A 14,924-nucleotide genomic window follows, 5' to 3' on the forward strand; every position below is an offset into this window, starting at 1 on the left:
GATCCTGCACGCTCAGTGCCTCTGGAGCCGTGTGGCCCTCAGATTTGAAGGACGTCAAAGCTTAATCCTTGTGCCGAGAAGCTGTTCCTGTCTTGGCCTGACTTCTCCCAGCCCCCTTCAACTCCAAGTCTTCATCCTCACCAACAGTAGGAAAGGCTGGAGCCTCGGTTGGGCCTCAGCACTAAAGCACATCAGCATAGCTTGTTACAGTTCAGCTCTATCTGTGATGCTTAAGCTCTGCCTACACTGAGCTCAAACGGGAAAGCAGCGGGAAGAGTTGGCTCTGTCCTCCCCTCTTCCTGCCGGGATATTCAGAGCTTTGGTAAGAGCAGATAAGAAACACCCAATACTGGTGATGATCAGAAGCTTTACTGCTAAAACCATCTGCTGAAAGAAAACAATCACAGAAGCCTTTGGCCACAGAAAGGCGGAACCTCTCCTGTCCTCCCCCCCTGCACCCACCCTTCCCCGCCAAGTAGCAGAAATTAAATTAACTTCCCTTTGTTTTAATGAGCCACACACAACCCAAAGGGAACAATTACAGGAGCATGGTCTGTGTGGCAGAGCAAGAGCAGATTCTGTAGCAGGCTGCTAAAGTGAAGTGCCCGGGAGCCTTCTGCAGGACCTGCCCTTGAGACCTGCTGCATGGCGTGTTCCACTGGTATGCAGGATGAGGGCAGGGGTAAGGAGAAGCATTGGTTTGATTCTTATTTCCCACCTTTAAAACTGCACAAAGAACTATCACCCTGCAGGCAACTGCTCTCGGTCCTTCCTAGGGGATACCTGGATTTGCTTAGTTGGGGTTCAACGCTGGTTTCCAGCTGTGATGGCTTTCAAGTTACTTGTTCTCTTCAGGATGTTGGGGACAAAGAGAAGCCCCGAGGCTCGCTCAATACTCTCAATAGGAACCAGGAACCGTTCCAGGGGGATCTTCTCATCCACGGGGCTGTTTGGCATCACGTAGGAGCGCAACTCTATCTCCCCGCTCTCCTTTTCCAAGATGAGCACCTTGAAGAAGTGGGTGGGGACGGCTACGTGGTTCTTCCCGATCACCTGGTACTTGACATACATCTTCCCGTCTGCCTCCATCCTGCACCAACAGCAACGCCTGTGTTACCCCCTCGTCTGGTGCCACGTCCACCCCCTCAGCCCTCTGCCCCCAAAGCAAGCTCCCACCCCACAGGACGGCAGGGAGCAGCCCCACTTCTGCAGCAGGGGTGCAAACCCACTGCTGAGCCGGGGGGTACGTGACACAGGAAGGCTGAGCTGTGTTGGCTCTGCGCCCCCATGTCCCTTCTCCCCTGCTCTCTCCCTAACAGCCTTCCCAAGCCGTTTCCTGCTGCTGAAGAGACCCCACGCGAGACGGCGGCGCTTTAGCACTGCGTGAGGGTCCCTGCAAGCAGAGTCACGGTCTTAAGCGGAGAAACAGCCCACGGAACAAACCCTCGAAACTCCGTGCTGAGGCCTGCGGTCCAACCCGGTAACTACCGCTGCGGGCGGCGGTTTCGCTGCAGCTCCAGCTCAAGGGGGGCAGGGTGACCCTGCCCCGAGGGGGCTCCTTCCTGCGCATCGCCCCGGCCGGGGGTGCAGGGGGTGCCCCTCTGCCCCTCCTCCCCCCGCGCTCGGCCCCCGCGTTTACCTGGGCAGGTAAAGCGGCCCCGTGCAGACGTAGACGTCCTTGTTGCTCCTGGCCAAGCTCCTGCTGTACCGCTCCAGGCTGTTCCAGGCGTGCGCGTTCAGGTGGGGGTCCTGGCCCGCCCGCGGGGCAGCAGCCGGTTACCGGGGGCTCTCCCCGCGCCCCCCGCGGGCCCGGCTCCTCACCCGCCACCCCCCCGGCGGGCCCGGCGCGGCCCTACCTGCGGGGCCACGTTGCTGAGGTAGAAGGTGTCCTGCATGGCCTCCTGGCTCCAGCGGTGGTTGGCGGCGGCCGCCAGGTGCCCGCGGTCGAAGCCGCTGCCGCGGTAGTCGGCGTTGGTGGCGCGGTGGTACTCGTGCACCGAGTCGTCCTCGCGGAACGCGCAGGCGGCGCGCTCCGAGGGCCCGCGCAGCCGCTCGCGCTCGAGCCGCTCGATCACCCAGAGCGCGCCGCGGCTGCGCGGGTCGTAGCACAGCAGGTCGGAGCCGCGCGCGCGCAGCTGCGCCACCCCGGGCAGCCCGTACTGGGCCAGCTCGGACCCCGCCGCCCCCGGCGGGCCGGCCGCCGCCACGGCGGGCACCACGGGCAGGCGGCCCAGCAGCGCCGCCACCGCGTCGCCCTCGGGCCGCCGCCGGGCGCCCAGGGCCGCCCCCAGCCCCGCGCCCAGGGCCAGCGCGGCGCCGGGCAGCAGCCACCGGGCCCGCACCATGGCCGTGCGCTGCGCTGCGCTGCGCCGCGGGGCGGGGCGGGGCGGGCGCCGCTTAAAGGGGCCGCGGCGGCGGCGGCCTCTTAAGGGCGAGGGGCGCCGGGGCGGGCAGGCCGCGACCCCCGGGCCCGGCGGGGCTTGGCTGCGCAGGCGGGAGCACAGCGCCGAACGGGGAGCCCCGGCGGCGGCGAGTACAAAACCGCAGCGGCGGCGCCGCCGGGGGACCCCCGGGGCGGCCCGCGCCCCCCCCCCGCCCGGCCGCGTAACCCGCAGCCGCCCGTTGGGGCCGGGGCAGCGCCGCCAAAACGGAGCTTCAGCGGAAGCGCGGACGAGCTCGAGGGCGATGGAGTGACCTCGGCCACCCGCGCCGGCGCCTCCCCCCACCCGGGGCACACCCAGCCCCGGCCCTCCGGCACTTGCCCCTTCCCCCCTGCCCAGCCCGGCCTCCCCCAAAGCGCCGCTGCCCCCCATCCCGCCCGCCGCCTCAGCGTGAATCAGCCCACGTTAGGTCACCAAATCCAAACGCGAAATCAGTGCTCTGAGTGACCGCCCTCAACACCTCCATGGCCAGCGTCCTCTTGCTCCTACCCCCCTGGCAAAGCCACCAAGTTTCCCACAGCCCGAGCTGCAGGGTGCTGCAGGCAGAGCGGCCCCTCCTCTTCCCAGGGAAGGCTCGGCTCCCCTGCATCCAGCACAGCGTCCCATTTTCCTCCCAGTTGAAGATGGGTCCCCCTTCCCCTCCTGGCAGCAGCCATGCCTGCGAGCAACGCACTGTAACAGCCACTTAAGCATCCTCTGTTTGGGCCCCTAAGATAGAAGGGGTGTCCAAGGCACCACAGGCCAATGCCCCCCAACCCAAAGAACTGCTGCTTCAGCCAACCTCACTGCTCCTGCAGCAGACCGAGATTAAAAGAAATCAGAGGGGAAAACATCTCAAGGGTGGAACAGGTGTTATTTGGCCACACGAGCAAGGAAGTGCTATTGAAATACTGTCTGACCCCAACAATAAAAAACGGGATGGCCCAAGCCCTTGAAGAGTCCAACAAGTCCTTTCAACAGCCAGACAGAAGTCCTACCACACAGGAGGGGATAAGCAGGAATATAAAACTGCTTTTCACATAGGAACCAGCCTGTCTGGGTGTATCAAAGTCATTAAAAGTTCTCTCTGAAAAGCTCAATCAATTTAGCAGCTGTAGTCTGGATAAGGCTAGAGAATTTATCCCAGAGAACCTTTCCAGCAGCCAAAGCCCTCACTGCATCCTGTTAGACCACAGCAGACTCCTTTTAAAAGCATTTACCATCTCCCCCTAAAGAGAAGATGGCATAACATAAGCCCTTCAGCACCTAGGAAAAGAGCAGACAGCGTGACACCCGTACCCAGCCAGCCACCTGCACTTGCCACTTAATTAGCCACCTTCCCAGTGTCTTCCTCCAGTGTTTGTAATGCTACAGACCAGCACCCACCTCAGAGCTGGGCAACTCCTCTGCAGGAGGTCAACCGCAGGGCCCAAACGCCACTCTAAAAAACAAGCAGAAGTTCATCTCCAAGTAAAATCTTTAATCCCGATTTGCCTGCTGCCTTCTCAGGTTATTTTTAAGGAGACTTCTAGCTGTTCGGAGCAGGAATCCTCACGGACGCTCCCATTTACCAGAGAGAAAATACAGCTTAAGGGAACCCTGCGCTTGTCAGAAGGACCTGGAACAGACAGCCTAGGTATTCAGGGATGTGAGAGCAGAGCTCGTAAGTGGAATGTGAGCAGGCTACAGCAGTTTAGAGCAGTTCTGAGGCATAAGTGTTTGGAGGAGGTCCAATTCTGCCGAAGAGTTTGACCCTCCGGTTCTACGTTTGTGTCTCCCAGCTAGCCATTTGGCCATACAGGGTCTGACCACCGGCCTCTCTAGCGCAGGGTACCCAAGAACCGAGACCATGAGACCACCAGGAATAGCTCAGCGATACAGGGCAGGAAGAACACAGCCCCGGTGCTTAGAGCAGACAGAATGCTTCATCACAGAGCTGTCCTGGTCAATCAGCTCTGTATTTCTTGGGAGGAAAACTCTACCCTCTAGAAGGGACTGCAGCAGAGAGGGACACCGTTAGCCACAGCTGTTGATTACAGATTGTTTTAAATCTTCACTTGCTATTGCTCCGCCACAGCAGCAACACCTGGCTGCATCAGTGTTACTCAAGCATCTTCTGAAGAGGCAAAGATTGCTTGGGATTGCCAATAAGAACGTGGGTACATGCATCAACCTGTCCTCCAGTCTCCCCACCCACCTTTGTGAGAATTACAATAGCGTGTAAAGAACTGGCCTTCAGTGAAGGAAGTAACACTAGTAAAAAAGCTGAAAGCTGACAACATCCCTCCTGCTAGGGTGATTCTGGGCCATCAGGAGCTTAAGCAAATCTTCCAAAGACAACTGACCTTTAACAAATCAATACCCATAAATACCAGAAACTGCAGTGTCAAACAGCTATGCAGAGGTGAGCCAACACAGCACAGAAAGAAAGGGAAAAGCACGCTGGATTAGTGTTCGCTCGAGAGCTTCTGCACCACCAAAGCACCTGGGTGCCGGCAACTTCTCCCTCTGAGGGTTACAGTTTCTGATCAGCTCAACGCTGCCGGCAGGTTAGCAGTTCTCTCCGTAGTTTGTCTTAGTCAACGTTCACCTGAGCCTGCTCTGCTGTATTTGAAATGCAGCGGTTTCCCTCTCAGGAGGAACCAGTGTCCAACACGGGACTGTGACTCCAGCAGGACCGGGACACAGAAGAGTGGATCAGCCCCAGCAGCCAGCTAATGACAAATGCTTGTATGCCCACTGCATTACATCAGAAGAGCACTCTTACTTGTAGGTCAGACCAGTACCCTGTCTCTTCCTGGCAAGAAGCACTACGAGACAATATCAAGGTTACTCTGACCACAGCTTATGCAGGGTGATATTATACAAGCCACCGAGGCAGAAAACCCCAGTGCAGTGTCTGTATAAGCCCCTAAATACGGCTGTCTTCACTGCATGCGACTAGGCGCCGGATTCTTGTATTTCAGATTCTTGATTGTAGCTGGATATGCTCCAGTTCAGAGCCAGAAATGCAGCATGAGGCCTCCCTGCAGCAACAAGTTCCTGATCTAAGGCTGTGCGTAATAAGGCTTGACTTCAAACTACACTCATTAAGACCACCACGGTCTTGCTTTCAAGGAGACCTTGTTGGTAAGGCGATTCCAGATTCAGGCAGTTTCAGTGCACAAAGCCACCAGCTGTAATTGTGTCCTCCCATCTCAGCTTCTCAAGGTCTCTCTCCCAGGCAAAGGTGTCCAAACTGCCAGATGACAATCAGGAGAAACTGATGCAATCTTCTTTGCACACCCCAGGGATGGCGAAGTGCAGACACGAGGGAGAAGAATCCAGAAGCTACTTGAATGGCAGGATGCATGACTTCATTGGAATACAATTTATTCACAGGAGGAAGATCCTTCTATATTCACCCACCAAAAGCCACTGGACTTAGCCTGTCCCTTCCCTCTCAGAAGTTACTCCGTGTGTTACTTCCATGCTATAGGAGTCCATCCCTTCAGGAATAAGCAGACAGATGATTTCTTTCTCCCCTTACTTAAAAGTCATTAAAAAAAGATACAAAGAACTGCTTTTGGCAGCACAGAGGCATTTGAGATTTGAAAAAAATCTGGAGTGCAGGACCCAAGTAGATGGGGAAGTAATCAGTCCTTGACCTAATAAATAGAGTAGAAGGAAATCTTCAAGGTGGCCAGCAGCCCAAACACAAAACCTGAAGTCCTGCAGAGACCACTAGGGGCTTTAATGCACCGCATTGTGTGGGGGCATCTCCTGGGATCCACTGCCATACAGTTTCTCTGACACCTTTTATTAGGCTCACGGACTATTTGGAATCTTGAAGTTCCTTTGCCTTCTTCAAAATCAGATGAACATCAGAGATAGGATAATCCTATGTCAAAGAAACAAAGCGATGTAAGCGACTACCTAGCATTTCTTGTACACGTTGTTTCACTTAAGCAGGGCAAACCTTGACAACAGCATTCTTGGCCTATTATAATATACTGCCATGTTCAGTTACTCCCTTAACAGCTAACAGCTTCCTGTTTTGCAACTGATCAAGCCTCAAATATCCTTCAAGAAGGTTGTTTGGTTGTTTGTTTTAATTTGTCCTCCAAGGGTGCAGTAAGCTGGCCTGCTACAAGGGCTATCGTCATGCCAGAAAGCCTTATCAAAGCCAGTATCTTGCACAGCCCAAAGCAGGAACTGGCAGAATCAAAGATATCCTACTGTGCCGTGCAGGTGCCTTCAACCTTGGGTTCTCACAGATCTCAGAACTAATCAAAAGCCTCTGGCCAACAACTTTAACAATGTTACACAGGGTTTCACATCTTTGCTAGAAATTACATTTTTTGCAAACCAAAGGAACATTAGAAACTTCTAGTCTATCATAATTTCCCTGTAGGCTGGAATGGGTGCACAAGCGAAAGATTCACGCTCCCTGTAACGAGCATGCTGTAAGGTCCCTTATGATTTTTCTGCATGCAGACATCAGAAATCTGGTACTTCTCTTCAGCCAGGCATACCCTCTCCCATACCATCATCCCCTCTCCCGGTACTATTTTCTCTTCAAATTGCTCCCTATGCCCATGATATTTAATCCTTACCTGTAGCAGCCTCATGTTCAGAGTGAAGTCTCCTTCCAGCAACTGATCCCGTATTAATCTGAAAGACAGAAGTTATTCCAGCTGCTTCTGACTTTTTACTTTTAAAAGGAACTTTAAAAACAGACTACACTGTGCCCTTATAGAGGTTTTAAAAAACACTTTTGATACCACAGTGAACAGTGACTATAACCTATTCACCAGATGCCTTAAGACATGCCTACAGAAGACTCCTGGAAAGGAGGGAAAGAAAAGAGCAGGAGGACTACCTATGTACTTACGTCAACATGGCACAACAGACGAGCAGAAGAAAATCAAAGCGCTTATCATCAGCGAAGAGGGAGTCCCAGATACGGATGACATCTGGCAGCAGGAACTCTTGGGACAAGAGCAGCGTCAGCCAGCGGAAGGCAAAGAACTGGGGTTTGATGTTCTGTTCTTGCTGTCAGACATGCACCAGGCAAAGAATGAATACGTGCTCTCGGCCAGCTCCCTACAAGCAAGAGATGCACCCCATGTTTCCATCCCCATCTCCACCCTGATATAGCTCTAAGCTGCCAACTCATGCTGCAACATCAGCAAGCCCGCTGCCTCCTTTGAAGGCTCTCATGTTTAAGCTAGACTGAGATTTTTAATGCAGCCATGCTCCATGTCTACAGACAAGCCAGAAAATGCTCCTCTGTCCACAACATGGGGTAGGGGAAGCTTTTCTTCCTAAAGGCACTATTTGTGTAAGTTCCGTTAAACCTGCCAAGTAACCTTAACGTTCCCATGTGAATTTTTTTCTGCAAAGCTGCAGCCCTCCCCCTCTACCAGAGACACTGTTTTGTCAGGATTTCCTCTCTTTTCCAGAAGCCCTGAATTTATCAAAATGTTTACTGTTCACAAAAAGAAACAAAGATGGAAGAGTTCACACTGATGGTCGGTAAAGTGTACTGTAAGCACTTCTAGCCTGAAGCTTTCTTGTTTTCTGCTGTTAAATCCAAGGAACCATGAGTTTAATCAAGGTCAAACAAGTTCAGGATGCTGCTGATATTCTTAAGGACCAGCTGCTGCATGGCCAAGACCATTTCCTGCCAGACAAACAGTTAGCAGCCTATTTTCTCCCCACTGAATCAGCCACTAGCCAACACTGTGGGTCCTGTCACTGGGCTGACAAACCATCTTTTGGATTATAAAAGAAATAAATCCTGATTTTTCTAAATGCAAAAAATCTCAAGTGTGATTTGGTGGAGGTTGGAGTAACAAGAACAGCTTTCCCTTCCAAATCCTCCTTGGACTTCCACTCCAAATTGACTGTAAGACCTGAAAATGTTTTCAGCAAAAGCTGCCTTCTACATGTTCTACAAAACTCACACCAACCCATGGCACTCAGAGACCCCTGGATGAACAAGAATTGTAGAATTAGGTGGGTGGGACGGTCCATCTTGCTAGATTTCACTTTACTTCTGGGATTATCTCCATGCAGTTTAAGTCAGTGCTGTCAGGGCAGTCAGTGGCTATAGCAGTGTGTGCACGGAAGCAGGGGAGGCTGGTTTTTGTTTTGTTCTTAAAAGGACAGACACAATTCCTGTAATTTCACATTCCAAGGAAATATACAGCAAAACTCATGTTTTGCCTGATAACTAGAAGAAACTAAAGACTCTAGCGCTAGCTACGCCTCAACCCAGGTGACCAGGGAATGCGGCCAACTCACTTTGGACTCACAGCTGGCAGCTTTGCAACAAGAGTTGTTTGCTTTCACAGTCAGGCAGGGGAGAAAAGCCTTGCTGTGTCAGCTCGCTCTAGGCTTACTCCAAGGAGAGGTTGTTTCAGCCCACAGATAAGAGAGCCTCTATGCCCCGTAGGCAAAGCCCTTCACGCGCTCTCTCAACCTTCCTATTCAAGCACAGTAACAGTTTAACAAAATCGGTTGACTTTTAAACGCACTATTAAGCTCTGCTCCTCCCGTTCCAGCTGAGACTCGGAGAAACACCTAAGCTCCTCACCAGTTTCAAATACAGCTCCACATCTTTTTCTTTCAGGGTGGAGTAGACCTTCTCCATTTTGTAGGTAATACCACACTGAGAATCATCCAGGCTTTTAATGAAGTTGTCCCGAATTTCAGCCATTAGATTGGTAAAGCAGAAAAATGTGTCTGCTTCAGCGTGTTCTGGGGGAGGGAAGAAAAAAAAAAAAATCACGGGGGAGTAGAGGAAGCATCACTGATTGAGGCACACAGAACTGTTCCAGCTCCATAGTCTGGTTGCTGTACTGGAATCAAGTAGCAGATCCTACAAAATTTTGGCTTGCTTAGTCTGGACTTTTTTTTTTTAATAGAAATTTCTACAGAGCTACTGCAGATACCAACCCTGTGGGCAACACAAGGTCTTCATGACACTGGGTCACAAACCAGCCAGTTATCTATGCCCAAGAACATCATCTGCTCTCCCTGCCATCAGCACACATCCTAGGAGCTCCTGTGAAGCAGAAGCAACAGGCAAAGTCCTCCTACTCCGTTCTTTTCTTACCAGGTATATATAGTGTAAGCAAACAAGAGCTTCTACAGGGATTTTAATTTTCACAAAGTGCAACCCAGATCCATGCAAGACAAACAAAACCCTTCAGAAATCCTCACTTCCTATGTCCTTACCACTCACCGCCCATTCAGTTTCTATCAATTTGCTATGGTTCCCAAAACTCCTTATCTCTTGCTGTATTTGCTTTTTAGCCCTGACTGGTCAAAACAGAGTTGTTTAAAGAGTCTCGTTCCCAAAACAGTTCTTTACAGAAAGCATGCAGTACGACAGCCATTACCAAGTGGCCCAAAGTCTCTCACCTTTCCATTCGCTGTTTGGATCTGTAGCAAAGGTGTAGTAAAGAGGCCCCACAATTTCATTCATCCCCTGAACATATGCTATCCCAGGGTTCAGCTTGGCATAGATGAACAGGATTCGCTCCACCACTTCCCAGTGAGCTTCACAGCCATTAGGCAGAACTTCGTACTCGCTCAGAGAACTGGGTGTTGTTTTAAGAGGGGAGCTCACCTGAAAAGCAAGGCAAGACTACGGCTGATTCAGGACAACCAACTGGCACAGATAGTTTTGTACACGACAGGCCCCCAAAAGATTAGACCAGCTTATACCAAGCAGGCAGGTATTCACATAAACCAAGACAAGTAACTCAAAGCACAGACGCAGTGAAGTCGTAGCGCTGGCTCTCCCTGAAGAGCAAAGCAGTCTGTGCAGCAACAGACAGTTCCCCTGAACCACTGCACCGCCCGACCCCATGCAGCAAAAAACCACAGCGGTTCCACTTCTTTGTTAGTGGTATGAGGAGAAGTACAGATGTGTTGTGGTAGCAAGCCACCTTCCCCAACACCATCTGGCACTTGCACTGCAATGCTCATGAAAAAAAGACAACCACACATTTCAGTAGATAGCCAGCTCTTTTCCTAACAGCAGGTTTATGAGATCCAGTTCTGGCAGGCTATATAAATTCAACTTCAATAAATTAACCCTTCAGTGTTTTGTTCCCATACAGAAAGGCACACGTCAAGCATAACACACTCACCTTTTCCTAAAACTCCAGCTTCCGCCAGAAGTCAGGAAAAAGTAATCCTTAAAATTAAATATACCTGTAATTCCCAACTGTCAGGCACCCCAACTGGCTCTACAAAGCTGTCCAGCCACCAGAATACACAGTGCCTACTGGGGTATTTGCTTAATTCCAGCGCACAAGCGGAGAGAGAAACAGACAAAACCCCTTATCAGCTGTCTTGCCCCACGGACAGCCCCCACCTAGAGCTCACATTTGTGACCCCGCTGCGGTTTCGTGCCACCGTCTGTGACTTGAGCGTGGTCTGCTCCACCCGCTTGCGCAGCGTCTCAAACTCATTTTGGGGGTCCAGGATTAAAAGGCAGGGGTAGTCCGTCGGGCGCTGGAAAAATGCCATGTCAGGGTACAGCCTCCTAGGACGGATACAGAAGGAAATCAGGCATAAGAAGGAAGTACATGCCCCATGTTGAACACGAGGCTCAATTTAATACTAAACTTTGTTTTCGAAGTACAATGTGTTAACCAAACCACTCGGGTTCAGAAACCTGAGTTGTCCTGCTTCACACACCTGACATCTTTGTCTATCTGGAGAAGCACTTCGTTATCCTTGAAGTAAGTATTCCATCGACTGTCTGGATTTGGATTGAGGGGCTAAAGAAATAAACAACAGAAACAGAACAAGCATGTTTCACGCGTCAAAACCCTCAGTAAAGATTTAACACTTCTGCTGTCCCTCTGGCATCTCGTCAGCATACTCCTAGCACATCAGGTCTGATTTTTTCTCTCACTAGCTACATTTAGTGTTGTTTCTTCACACAGCATGCAGGAAGTGGATCAGAGCTTGAGAAACAACTGAGTGTGCCGGTTCACTTGGAGAGACAGAAGCCAACGTTTCCAGTTGCTTTTCACCTGTCTCTTAATGACTTTGGTCCCAAATCAGGTATCCTGTCCCCTGCCAACAAGATTCCTCATTGCAGCTCCGACCTGTACAACAGAGACGGTCTTTGTACTTCGGGTAAGAGTTACCCACCCATGCAGTACTTAGGCACTGTGGCTATTAGTTACAAGTATTGCCCTCTATCTCAGCTCTGAGAAGGCTGACTAAGCACCACCACTGTGTCCAGGAAAAAGGAAATACACTTTACTATGAACAACCTATCCCATATCTCACCAGTTTTCTAATATGGCAAACAACTCCCCTTCCACACATGCTTTCCTCTCTCCACACCACGAGCCACACAAAGTTAACAACTAACCAAGAGAAGGTGGGGGGGTGGGATCAGTGTTACAAGAGATTCAAAGATCACTGCAACCTGCCAACACATGGAGTTTTACAAGCACATTGGTTTTACAGCACCAAAGCCTCCAGAGACCACAGCAGCACAGACAAATGCACGCTAGCAGAGAAATTAACATTCAGGACCAGTCATGGAAGCAGCTATATCATTTTACAGTCTCTTTTGATCAGTTACTTCATTCCCTCCCCCAACATATACACTCTTATAGTGCCATCAGAGAAGGAAAAAGCCAAGGCATGCAGGAAATATTCCATTTAAAAAACCAAAGCCAGCAGAAGAACTAGAAATAAGGGAGTCTCCTGTCTTCCATGACATGGTCCAACTTAACTCTCCTGCCTCTTTTATATCCTCTGTTCAGATTAGCCTGCTCTGAGTCCACCCCCAGACCTGACTTCCCAGGAGAGCATTTCTTTGCTAGAGGTACCTCTTGTGATCCTCTCCTCTTTCCTAGGAGACCCACAGCCTGGGCAGCTAGCCTCAAGGTAGGGGAGAAGGGACAGGCATAGCTGCACACAGCCCTCTTCAGAGCTATTGGTGCTTTGCCAGTTACTCCCACTGAAGGCTACTAAGATGCAAGTGCCAGGCTGGTACCCAGGAACCGTCCTTCCTGCTAGCAGGGCAAAACAGCTGAGAACAGAGCCAAGAACAGGCCAGGAGTTCAGGCTCCAGAACAACAGTTTACAGCTCTGGGGAGTTTTCTGCAACACCAACAACACTTACGTGATCTTCTAAGGTCACATCTTCCCTTGAAACACCCAGGTTGGCTTTGGCGATCCCAGGCTGTATAATCATTTCCTTTAGGAACTGGGAATACAGATCCCTTAAGGAAGAAAATAAGAGTTTGCAAAGGAGCAGAAGATTAAGTCAATGAATGCAACCAGACTGAGTTCAAATAGATCTCTCTGTACCACCGTGCTCAGCCAGAAGGCATTTGATTTTCTCTTCAGCTGAAGAGGTCAGCCCACCAGGCAGTCTACAGAACAGTGCATTCCGCACAAGAACAATTCATGTTATGAAGGTACTCAATTATTTAAGGAACTGTTCTCCTTCCCCGCAGATATCATTGAAATAAAAGGGCAAGTACCAACACGCTCACCTCTGTTTCTTGAGCAAAGAGCTCCATAAGGCTTTCTCTAATGGGAGGTAGTTCAGGAGTATCTGTACAGAAGACAGATGCACACAAATTAGTATTTGGAGAACGAGCTGTTATACCTGTAAGATGAGCAAACCAAACACAGTGGCTAGAACTGGTCCTTTGAAAATACTGGGAGCTTTCTCCAGAAAGCCTAGTACTTTGCCAAGCTAGTGTCAGGAATATTTTGGGGACTGGCTTTCAATGCAGACCTATTGGTAGGATTGATCAATAGCCAGCTTGACCACAACGCGCTCCTAGCTTAATACCGAGGACCGTTCTCATGCGAAGAGCAGACACCCGCTTTCTGTCATCCTAGGTGACAGCTGCCCTGTGTCATTAAATGCTATTGTGACTGTGCCAGTGCTGATCTCCACAAATGACTGTCGATTCTGAGTGGCTTTTAAGCTCTAGATTTTATGTTTGTTTACAGTTTTAAGTGCCCAAAAATACTACATGTACTTAAGCAAACCAAAGCGTCGCTCACAAGAAACAAAAGCACCCCAAGCAAAACCCACCTTCCAGCACAGGCAGCGCAGCCCACCATCAAAAGGAATTCCTGTGGAACATCAGGCAGAGAAATAGCTACGTCAGCCCCAGTCTGCTCACCGCGGTTTGCCAGCGTCGCCACACAAACAGGCAAGGCAGCACTTTTCCTCCCCAGGGGGCAAGGAGTTTTCGCAGGGACGCCATAGGGTTTATATACGGTGCCAAACTTGCCGGTGCCTCCCACGGGGCAGGGTGCCTGCAGCAGGCGTTGGAAGCAGAAAGCTGGGGACCGCACAGGTGATGGACAGGGCACAGCAGAAGCAAGGAAACCCACAGGCGTGTCACAGAGGGGGAAGGAAGGGCTTGCCTGGAAGTCTGTGGCTGAGCTCAAAGGCCAGCTGGGGACCGCTGCGGCCTGATGGGACCTCGGGCTTGAAAACCCAGCCGCCAGCCCCGGGTTTCCAGCACTCGCTGCTTCACACCCGCTCGGGACTGGGCTCCTTCGTGGCAGCTGGGGCGGCCTCAGCCCCCCTGGGGCCTGGCGTCCCCGGGCCGAGCCCTGCGGCGCAGCGCCAGCCCCAGGCACCGCCGGCCGGAGCCCCCCCGGGCCGCGGCCGTGCCCCGCGCCCTCCCCCCCGGGCCGCTCACCGCTGAAGCAGAGGTCGCGGAGCTTGGCCAGAGCCACCGTGGGTTCGCCGAGCACCTCCTGGAAGTCCGCGATCCTAAAGGGAGCGGAGCCGCAGGCGTTACAGCGCTCGTTACGGGCCTCCCTGGCCCCCCGCCGGGCCCCCCGCCACATCCCCCGCACGGGAGGGCGGGAGGGCCCCAGCACCCACCTGCTCTGGTGCAACCGCGACATGGCGGCCCCCGCGCCCCCTCCCCGCGCGCCGCATAAACGCTCCGGCTGGAAACCCTGCCCGCGGGGGGCGGGCCCGGCCTCCGGTACCGCCCCCCTGGGGGGCGTGCGCCCCGCCCCCGCAGCCGGGGCGGCCTCCTCAGCCCGGGCCGGCCTTCACACCTCGGGGCGGCCCTTCGGCCGTGCCCCGCGCGGGCCGCCTCACGCCGGGCCGGCCCTTCCTTCTCACCCTGCGGCGGTCGCCTCACTCCAGGGCAGCCTTCGCGCCCCGGGGTGGCCTCAGAGCCCCCTCCCGGCGCGCGGAGCTGTTGGGGCCGGCTCCCCTGCCAGACAGCGCTTCTGCTGCGGGCCGTGCCCTGCCGTGGCTGAGGCCCCTCCCCAGGCAGCCGCCCGCATCGCCCGCCTCAGGAAAAGCCCCGCAGGCAGGAGCCGCTCCCCCCCTCCCCCCCCCGCCCCGGGGCTCCACCGGCCGCCCGGCGCGGCCCGGCCTCGCTGGCGCTCGCAGCACTAAGGGAGACCCCAGGCCCCGCGGCCGGGGAGGGTGAGCGGGGGGTTGCGGAGCCAGGCCGCGCCAGTTGCCCCGGGCAGGCCCTGCCGGGG

General features: G+C 53.1%; 2 protein-coding genes across 3 annotated transcripts; both read right to left on the minus strand.

Annotated features, from left to right (window-relative positions):
* Positions 1 to 353: 353 nt before the first annotated feature.
* On the minus strand, positions 354 to 2,360 carry ENDOG (endonuclease G). The gene is made up of 3 exons (XM_040607075.1): positions 1,857 to 2,360; positions 1,640 to 1,749; positions 354 to 1,090 (listed from the first exon to the last, which is right to left on the minus strand). The coding sequence occupies exons 1-3, from the start codon at positions 2,343 to 2,345 to the stop codon at positions 805 to 807; spliced, it is 885 nt and encodes a 294-aa protein (XP_040463009.1). The 5' UTR covers positions 2,346 to 2,360; the 3' UTR covers positions 354 to 804.
* A 1,519-nt stretch (positions 2,361 to 3,879) lies between these two features.
* TBC1D13 (TBC1 domain family member 13) lies at positions 3,880 to 14,755 on the minus strand. 2 transcript variants are annotated; one of them, XM_040605836.1, is made up of 12 exons: positions 14,305 to 14,755; positions 14,117 to 14,190; positions 13,498 to 13,538; positions 12,944 to 13,005; positions 12,568 to 12,667; positions 11,118 to 11,200; positions 10,803 to 10,962; positions 9,831 to 10,038; positions 9,001 to 9,164; positions 7,294 to 7,454; positions 7,016 to 7,073; positions 3,880 to 6,300 (listed from the first exon to the last, which is right to left on the minus strand). In XM_040605836.1, exons 1-12 carry the CDS (start codon positions 14,325 to 14,327, stop codon positions 6,235 to 6,237), a joined length of 1,200 nt encoding a protein of 399 aa, XP_040461770.1. In that variant the 5' UTR covers positions 14,328 to 14,755; the 3' UTR covers positions 3,880 to 6,234. The 2 variants fall into 2 exon arrangements, with proteins under 2 accessions (XP_040461770.1, XP_040461769.1); XM_040605835.1 differs by lacking the exon at positions 14,305 to 14,755 and having other exon boundaries at positions 14,117 to 14,298.
* Positions 14,756 to 14,924: the final 169 nt, after the last annotated feature.

The sequence above is a fragment of the Falco naumanni genome, chromosome 9, assembly GCF_017639655.2.
Source record: "Falco naumanni isolate bFalNau1 chromosome 9, bFalNau1.pat, whole genome shotgun sequence".
Taxonomy (NCBI): domain Eukaryota; kingdom Metazoa; phylum Chordata; class Aves; order Falconiformes; family Falconidae; genus Falco; species Falco naumanni.

Bases quoted from the DNA above. Each gene is read 5' to 3' on its own strand.
- ENDOG (XM_040607075.1), bottom strand. From the start codon at position 2,345: ATGGTGCGGGCCCGGTGGCTGCTGCCCGGCGCCGCGCTGGCCCTGGGC. The intron at 1,750-1,856 runs GTAGGGCCGCGC...CGGGCGGGCCAG, and splicing joins TCAGCAACGTGGCCCCGCAG to GACCCCCACCTGAACGCGCA. The intron at 1,091-1,639 runs GTAAACGCGGGG...CTGTTGGTGCAG, and splicing joins GGGCCGCTTTACCTGCCCAG to GATGGAGGCAGACGGGAAGA.
- TBC1D13 (XM_040605835.1), bottom strand. From the start codon at position 14,267: ATGTGGCGGGGGGCCCGGCGGGGGGCCAGGGAGGCCCGTAACGAGCGC. The intron at 13,006-13,497 runs GTGGGTTTTGCT...TCTTCTGTACAG, and splicing joins TGCGCTGCCTGTGCTGGAAG to ATACTCCTGAACTACCTCCC. The intron at 10,039-10,802 runs GTGAGCTCTAGG...CTTGCTTTTCAG, and splicing joins ACCGCAGCGGGGTCACAAAT to GTGAGCTCCCCTCTTAAAAC.